Source organism: Pipistrellus hanaki, assembly GCF_964339955.1.
Source record: "Pipistrellus hanaki genome assembly, chromosome: 18".
Taxonomy (NCBI): Eukaryota; Metazoa; Chordata; class Mammalia; order Chiroptera; family Vespertilionidae; genus Pipistrellus; species Pipistrellus hanaki.
The window spans coordinates 12,794,363-12,803,111 of record NC_140520.1 but is presented as its reverse complement, the minus strand read 5'-3'; the positions used below and the strand labels follow the sequence as shown (position 1 = coordinate 12,803,111).

General features: G+C 52.0%; 1 protein-coding gene across 3 annotated transcripts; it reads right to left on the bottom strand.

Annotated features, from left to right (window-relative positions):
* Window positions 1–265: 265 nt before the first annotated feature.
* Window positions 266–4,452, bottom strand: AQP10 (aquaporin 10; the record flags this gene model as incomplete). 3 transcript variants are annotated; one of them, XM_084866847.1, is made up of 6 exons in its annotated part: window positions 4,086–4,452; window positions 3,018–3,144; window positions 2,273–2,410; window positions 2,050–2,168; window positions 1,590–1,807; window positions 923–1,133 (listed from the first exon to the last, which is right to left on the bottom strand). In XM_084866847.1, the coding sequence occupies exons 1-6, from the start codon at window positions 4,188–4,190 to the stop codon at window positions 923–925; spliced, it is 918 nt and encodes a 305-aa protein (XP_084722973.1). In that variant the 5' UTR covers window positions 4,191–4,452. The 3 variants fall into 3 exon arrangements, with proteins under 3 accessions (XP_084722971.1, XP_084722973.1, XP_084722972.1); XM_084866845.1 differs by lacking the exon at window positions 4,086–4,452 and having other exon boundaries at window positions 266–1,133; window positions 3,018–3,620; XM_084866846.1 differs by lacking the exons at window positions 923–1,133; window positions 4,086–4,452 and having other exon boundaries at window positions 1,190–1,807; window positions 3,018–3,620.
* Window positions 4,453–8,749: the final 4,297 nt, after the last annotated feature.

Here is an 8,749-nt window from a genome sequence, read left to right as displayed (position 1 = left end):
CTCCCCGCGGGCTCCCGCCCCCGCTGCAGCCCCGCTCCCCCCGGGGCCTCGGCCCGCTACTTTGTGTCAGTTCGGGCCGCGGCGGGGCGGAAGTGACGGCGGCGGCGGGAGCGGCGGGGGGCGGGGGTGGGTTTTGGGGAGAGGGCGGAGGGCGGAGGCGGGCGCCGCCATCTTTGTGCCGGGCAGGCGGGGGGGGTCCTGACCCCCCGAGGCCCCGCCCACCGCCACCTCCATCCGCCCCGGAGCATCCACGGACACGGAGGCGCGCGGTTCTGAGAGGTTTTATGGGGAAGAGGGAGCGGGGAAGCCGTGGGAGCCGGGGAGCCGCGGAGAGCGAGCCCCAGGCCTGCCCTCCTCCCCGCAGCCGGTGTCCCCCCTCCGGCCCCGGCTCCGCTCCGGCGCGGCGCCCCGGCCTTGAGTGACAGCCGGACGTCTCCGCTTCGGGGCGCCTCCGCTTCTTCCCTCCCCATCTCGGGGCGCTTGGATGGCTGTGTTCCACTGCCAGCCCTCCGCGCCCCCCTGGGCGGAGGCAGGTCCCCCCGCCCCGTACCTTCCATGAGGCGGGGGGAGCTGAAGGCAGGGGTTAGGAGAACGGGGGGGCGTCAGACCGGGGACCGGGCTTCGGAGGAAGTCCCACCGCCCCGCGGATGTCTGCGGCTTCCCCGGGCCGGCTTCCCGGCGCGCCCCCTGGCGGCCACAGGGCGGAACTGCGTTCCTGGAAGCCCGCTGGGTCCCGAAACAGGCTTGTGGGAGGAGAGGATGGAGACAGACCCTAAGCTCCGCGGGGTCTTCCTGTCCAGGCATCCTCCCCAGGTCAGGAGGAAGCGATGCTTCAATGAGGTAGCACAGAAGCTTCCTGGGGCCTGGCGCCTTAGTAAAGAGAAAGAATGCCGTGCCTCCAGGTCTGGGTCTCTGGCCCTCTTCATTGTCCATGAGGGAGGTAGGACTGCTGAGGCATCTGAGTTGAGGCAGGAGTGTCCAAGTCTTTATACTGGGCAAGTACTAGACCCTGAGCTGCCTCCTCCGAATCCTCAGGGTGGTGCAGAGCTACCAGCAGTTGGTAAGTGGCGGTGCCGAGGGTGGCCCCCACCATCGGGGCCACCACAGGCACCCACCACCAGCCATTTCCAGCCCTGTAAGAGGAGGACAGAGGTGAGGCACCAGGAGTGACTCCCCCAGTGTTCCCCCAAAGGACTGGAGGCAGTAACAAGAGAACTCCCTCAAGCAGTTCCTGGGGTGACAGACACCAGGAAAAGGAAAACACTTAGAGAGGAGGGATCCCCAGGAGAGCTTCGTCCAGACTCTTGCCTTAGGTAATTATCTGAATATCCCCGTTTTGTTGATGAGGTCACGAATACCCCAAAAGGTTATATGCATCCCAGGACACGACCTCTAAACCTCACTGTTTCAGTGAGAAGGGTTGGGGGTGGGGCAGAGAAAAAGGAAGGACTGGGGCTTAGAGGAGGAGCACTGTCCTAAGAAGCTAAGAACCATTTAAGAGGAAAATGTTTAGGCTGGGAACCCAGGGAAGAGCCGTTAGCCGCGGGAGGTTGAGTGGAGGGACGGCACCAGGGAAGGCGGTCTCGCACCTGAAGACTTCAGGGCCCCAGCCGGCCACGTAGGTGAAAATCCGGGGGCCCAGGTCCCGGGCAGGGTTGAGTGGATATCCACAGTTGGCACCCATGGATAGCCCGATGGCCAGGATCAAAAGGCCCACTGCCACGGGCTCCAGACCCGCGGGCACGCCCTTGTTCCGTGTGTCCAGGATGGCCAAGATCCCCACAATCAGGACCGCAGTTCCCAGAACCTTCGAGTGGACGGAGGCAAAGGGTTCCGATCAGCTGGCAGATATCATTCCATCTGCCCTCTCACCCAAACCGTACAGGCCACCATCCTACGGCATCTGACTTTGTCCAATCCAGGCAGCTGGGGTGGTGCAAAGACAGACCTCACCCCACCTCCCATCCGACCCCCCAGAGATTTAACACTAGGCTATAGTGCCAGAGGTCAAGGACAAAGGTCACTACCAGGTCTGCCCCTCACACATACCTGATCCAAGAAGCCATTGTTCAGGGACAGATAGGGAGCAGGGTAGGTGGCAAAGATGGACGCCGTCTCCTTGGGGCCAGTCACTGTCAGGTTCCCACCCGTATAGTTCTGCAGGGCATCTGCAGGGGAGGGGAACGCCCGGGATTCCCATCTTTCTCATTCAAAACCATCCCAGGCACCCCTGCCCACACACAGACACCCCAAAAGCGGTCCCCGCGGTTACCGTAGTAGAGCGCGTAAGTGGCTCCTGAGGCGCAGAAAGCGGACAGAGTCTGCACCAAGCAGTAGACGGGGAACTTGGCCCAGGGGAGGCGTCCCAGGAGGCACATGGCCAGGGAGAAGGCCGGATTCAGGTGAGCCCCTTCAAGGATCGGGAAAAGACAACCAGCCAACATCCATCAAGTGTCACTGCCAGGCACTCACCGGGCCACCTTGCTGCTCTTCTCCGAGGACAGATGGGACCATTCCCAGCACGTAAATTAGGGACGTGAGGCTCAAGGTTAAGCGACTTGTCAAGGCCCCACAGGGAAGCCAAGGTCTGAACCTGGGACTGTCTGCTCTTTCCCCTATGGTGCTTGTGTCTCAAGGCTCCAGCCAGGCACACGGATGCTGTGTGCTTCTGGGGGGTGGCAGGTGAGGTCTTGAGCAAAGGTGAACCCCAGCGGGCTTCAGGCCGGGAACACAAGAGAAGAGCGCATGCGTGCGTGTTCACACACACACACACACACACACACACCACCCCTGTCATGCCTTGCCACAGACCTCCCAGTGAGCAGAGAATTCACGTGAGGAAGAGGGATGGAGAGAGGTGAAAAGGGGAGGGGCTGGGCTGGTCCAAAGGTGTATCTCAGCCCAGGGCACTGATCAAGCTCAAAAAGATAATATCCCTGAGTCACCTTTTCCCCCCGATAACCAGGCATCCACACTCACCTGCATATCATCTAATAACCAGACCCCTCCCTCCTTACCGGAGACATTACCACCCACGTAGATGGCTACCATAACAGCCAAAGCGCCAGCCAGAAACATGGTGAAGAAGTTGCCTTTGGTTTCCTCACTGGTGACAGCCTGGGCCACAGCCCCCTGGGTGATGAGCTGGTGGGAGAGGAGAGATGAGGAGCAGAGAACCGGGAACAGAGAGTCTGGTGGATGCACAGGGGAGAGAGACTGGGAAGGTGAGGAGCGTGGCCAAGAGAGGGGGACTGTGAACAAATGTGAGGATCGGCGAGGAAGGAAGGAAAGCAGATAGAGGGAAGGGAAACGAAATGGGAGAAGTGAGAGGGAAAAAAAAGTTAAAGGGAAGGAGAAGCCAAGAACGGTTTGGCTCAGTGGATAGAGCGTCAGCCTGTGGACTGAAGGGTCCTGGGTTCGATTCTGGTCAAGGGCATGTACCTTGGTTGGGGGCACATCCCCAGTATGGGGTGTGCAGGAGGCAGCTGATAGATGTTTCTCTCTCATTGATGTTTCTAGCTTTCTATCCCTCTCCCTTCCTCTCTGTAAAAAAATCAATAAAATATATTTTAAAAAATTAAAAAAAGAAAGAGAAAAAGGGTGACATTGAAAGGGAGAGGAATTAGGCACTGGTGGAGGTGAGGGGGCAATCGGGGAAGAGGAGACATGTAAAACTTAAGACAATGAAAAAAAGAAAGAAAGAAAGGGAGCCCTAACTGGTTTGGCTCAGTGGATAAGAGCGTCAGCCTTCAGACTCAAGGGTCCCAGGTTCGATTCCGGTCAAGGGCATGTACCTTGTTTGCAGGCACATCTCTAGTGAGTGGGGGGTGTACAGGAGGCAGCTGATCAGTATTTCTAACTCACTATCCCTCTCCCTTCCTCTCTGTAAAAAAATCAATAAAATATATTTAAAAGAAAAAAGAAAGGGAGAGGAATAAAAATCAGGAAGTAGGAGAGGAAGACAAGAGACAAGAGGAGAGCAGAGAGAGAAGTGATGGGTCATTGAAAGGAAGAGATGAGAACACCAGAGATGAACCACAGCGTTTGCCCACCTCCTGTTACCTTCCCCCAGTTACCCTGCCTACCATGAGCACAAACACACCCAGAAACTCTGCCAGGCACTGTCGGGCCAGGAGGCTGCGGATCCGGAGCCAGCCCTTGACTTTTGCCAGGAGCTGAGTAGGAACCATGGTGAGGACACCCTGTCTCTGGCCACCGCTCCCTCCGTGTGCACAGGCACACGGCTGCTTCGCTCTACGTCTGCCAGGGGAACAGATAAGGAAAAGACTTTAAAACCATTAGCTCAGCTCTGGAACAGCAGCTCGTGTGTCTGGAGAGGCTAGAGATAACGAGAGAATGTCCCCATGTAAGCAGGCTCTGCGTGACCAGGGCCTGGAGTTTGCCCAGGCTACTCTGTCTTCCGTCCCCTTTCCTCTCAGGAGTAGCCTCTTCCTGTGCTGACGGAGAAGTCCACCCGTCACCCTCTGGGAACCTCGTTTCGCATTGGGCGGACGTGAGTGAGCTTCTTGGAATGCTGGATCTCCTTGTTTTAATTAATTTTTGTTAATCCTCACACCAGGGTATTTTTCCATTGATCTTTTAGAAAGAGTAGAAGAGAGAGGGAAAGAGAGAGAAACATTGATGTGCTAGAGATTGGTTGCCTCCTGACGAGGGCCCGGGCTGGGGAGGAGCTTGCGACCCAGGCACATGCCCTCGGCTGGAATGGAACCGGGACCACTAGGAAGTCTGCCTTCAGAGTACGGGATATGCTCTCCACACCCCAGGTATTTCCCCGGGCGATAGGGAACCTGCCCACTGTGGTTCTCAGACAACTGGGCAGCCCAGAGACCGGCAGAGAGGCTTCTAAGTCTTGGCTCAGAATGTCTCTGTCTCACAGTAGGTGGGGAACCAGGCCACAGTGCCTTGAGATGCCCCTTTTGGGTAAGGTGACGATTTTTAACAATTTTTCTTTCCAAAAATCGGGACTTTTTAAAAACGCCTCAGGACGCATTGTTAAAAATTGAGACTGTCCCGCCAAAAGCAGGACATCACGGGACATCTCCTTATTCTAAGAGGAGCTTACATCTCTTCCCCAGTATCTTTGAGAGGCAAACACTAAGAACTCTTATCTGAGCCATTTCTTAAAATGCAAGTTGCGGTGAGTTAATCCTCATTTGCAGGTGCTTTACAAGACAATGCTCACCCCCTAAAGCAAAGGCCCGAGAAATCATTTGGTCTGGCCCAGCCATGGCATTAGGGGTGAATTAAATGTTTGACCAAATATAGCAGCCTAAATTTTAAGTTGATAATTTTGTATGGCCTGCGGGTAATGTTAACAATACCCAAATGGCCCCTGGCAGAGAAAAGGTCCCCACCGCTGCAAGGATCTATTTCCACCAGTTTTCCTGGCAAATAGGACCAAAAACAAGAATCAAAGTCTAGCGAAGGTTGCCAAAACCGGTTTGGGCCAGGGGATAGGGCGTCGGCCTGTGGACTGAGGAGTCCCAGATTCAATTCTGGACAAGGGCATGTACCTTGGTTGCAGACACATCCCCACTGGGGGGTGTACAGGAAGCAGCTGATTGATGTTTCTAACTCTCTGTCCCTCTCCCTTCCTCTCTGTAAAAAAATCAATAAAATATATATTTTTAAAAATTCTAGAAAAGCTCCAAAGAGGCTGTCTGACGCACTAAGAGAAGGAATATATGCTGACGGGGTTTCAAGATCTGGCTAATGTGTTTGTACCTGCAGAATTTGGTAACACTGTACATGGAACTGGATACCCAGAGTGCTGGATCAAAGGAGGTGGGACATAAAGCTAAATATGGAAAAAGTTATTGATCTAGGAGCACTCTCCTGTGACGTAGGATTTAAACTCTGGCAAGATCCCTGGAATATGAATACGGGATGAATATACCTCTAGGATGGTCCTAGGTTTGGAGAAAACGATGGCCCACACTAAGGAAGGTAAAAATGCCAGGACAAGTAATTTGTGTTGATGACCATATTGAAAAAAAGGGAGAATCCTCAGACCTTTTGAGGATTTTTGGTCAAAGGATCTGAATTAACACTGATAGTTGACAACCCAAAGTTATACATGGTCCTTTGTTAGAGTCGGGGCATATAGGGCTCAGATAATCAATGGAGTCCCAACTCATGGATCCACCCTGTAGTCACTGCCCCATATACACATATATCATGCAATTGAAATGGATATCCTTTGATGTTGGGTTTTGGACTCATGGAGCAAGTAATGAAGGCCAAGTGGAAGCCTGAAACTGCTCCACACCAAAATAATAAAAATCTAAAACTGCCATATCCTAGGAAAAATGGAAGAGATTAGCACCACCCTCAAAGACTTACAGGAGAGCCCAGGCAGGCTCAGAAGTTGACCTTTGACCTATGAACCAGGAGGTCATAGTTAGATTCCTGACTAGGGCACATGCCTGGGTTGCAGGCTCGATCTCCAATGGGGGGCAAGCAAGAGGCAGCTGATCAATGATTCTCTCTCATTATTTATTTATTTATTTATTTTTTAAAATATATTTTATTGATTTTTTACAGAGGAAGGGAGAGAGATAGAGAGCTAGAAACGTCGATGAGAGAGAAACATCAACCAGCTGCCTCTTGCACACCCCCTACTGGGGATGTGCCCACAACCAATGTACATGCCCTTGACCGGAATCGAACCCGGGACCTTTCAGTCCGCAGACCAATGCTCTACCACTGAGCCAAACCGGTTTCGGCTCTCTCTCATTATTGATGTTTCTATCTCTCTCTCTCCGTCTCCCTTCCTCTCTGGAAAAAAAAAAAAAAAAAAGAAAGACTACAGGAGAGGTGGCCCCTTTTATACCCACAGCTTGGCTCCTACAAAAATGGAATAGATCATGGCAGGAGGCAGTAATTTACCATAAAATTAACCAAAGAGTACATCCAGCCCTAGCAGGTTTGGCTCAGTGGATAGAGTGTTAGGCAGCAGACTGAATGATCCCAGGTTCAATTCCAATCATGAGCACATATCTCTGTTGCAGGCTAGATTCCTGGCCTGCTTGGGTGTGTATGGGAGACAAGCTACGGATTGTCTCTTACATGGATGTTTTTCTCTGTCTCTCCCCTTCCCTTCCATTCTCTCTAAAAATCAATGGAAAAGTATCCTCTGGTGAGGATTTAAAAAGAGAGATAGAAAAAGAGAATACAACTCTGACCAATTTACTAGCTGACACTAAAGGTTGTCAACTTTGAAGTGGGACAAAAAGTAAAAAAAATCTCTGCAGCCATATGGACTCCACACACCTTATGAGACTAAGATAGCCCTGGGAGGAAAAGATGGTTTGGCAAGCCCTAATGTAGACCCCTACAGCTCTGGAGCAAAGCCATGGGAAATGGTAGAAATACATACCATTTGAAAAGCAATTCTTGGAGTGTGATTGAGTTCCAATAAAGACAGAGCAATTGCCCTAACCGGTTTGGCTCAGTGGATACAATGTTGGGCTGCGGAGTCAAGGGTCCCGGCTTCGATTCCAGTCAAAGGAATGTACCTTGGTTGTGGGCACATCCCCAGTAGGGGGTGTGCAGGAGGCAGCTGATCAATGTTTCTCTCTCAATGTTTCTATCTATCCCTCTCCCTTCCTCTCTGTAAAAAATCAATAAGATACATTTAAAAAGACAGAGCAATTGACTCCTGTTCATCAAATGACCAAATAGCCAGAATTGCCCCTCACAAACTGAACCCTGTCAGGCCCTCCATGTCATCAGGAAGGCCGGGCCCAGGCAGAACACATTTTTGTACGGAAGTGGCATCTTTGGGAAGCTGAAAAGCCAGTGGCCCAGACTCTCATATCATTCACATCTTACCCTGGCACCTCTTCCTCTGCTCACACCTATGACCCTTTTGGGGATGGTTTTAGTCCACTCAGGTAGGCACAACAAAATACCACAGAAACGATCTCTCATAGCTTGTAGGTTGGGAAGTCCAAGATCAAGGGGCCAACAGATGTAGTGGCTGGTGAAGGCTCACTTCCTGATTCATAGACAGCCATCTTCTCGCTGGGTCCTCACACGGCCGAAGGGGCGAGAGAGCTCTCTTGGGTCTCTCTCTTTTTAAATATATTTTATTGATTTTTTACAGAGAGGAAGGGAGAGGGATAGAAAGCTAAAACCATCGATGAGAGAGAAACATCGACCAGCTGCCTCCTGCACACCCCCCACCGGGGATGTACCCGCAACCAAGGTACATGTCCTTGACAGGAATTGAACCTGGGACTCCTGTCTGCAGGCTGACATTCTATCCACTGAACTGGTTTCCGCTCTTGGGTCTCTTTTATCCGAGAACTAATCTGATTCCTGACCAAATCACCTCCCAAAGGCCCTACCTCAAAATACCATCCCATTGGAGACTAAGTTTCAACAGATGAATTGGGGGGGGCAGGACATATTCAGTCCATAGCAAGGATCCTTGGGAAGGGGAATCAGAGAAGGAAAAAGTGTAAGCATGGTATGCAGATAAAAGTCAAATATTACTGCCACATTGCAACCCCAGTGGTGAGGGAAAATCCTCCCAGTGAAGAGATGTGGACAGAACATCTGGTCATTCACTTGGTGTGGAAAGACAAGGTCCTTAACAGGTAATGTATGTAGACCTGGGAATTGATTACATTAATCTAGGATAGAAATCAAATAGCCTCCACTTATCTTCAAAGTGAAGATCAAGGACAAGAAGGTTTGAGGATGAGATGTCAATGGACCTATA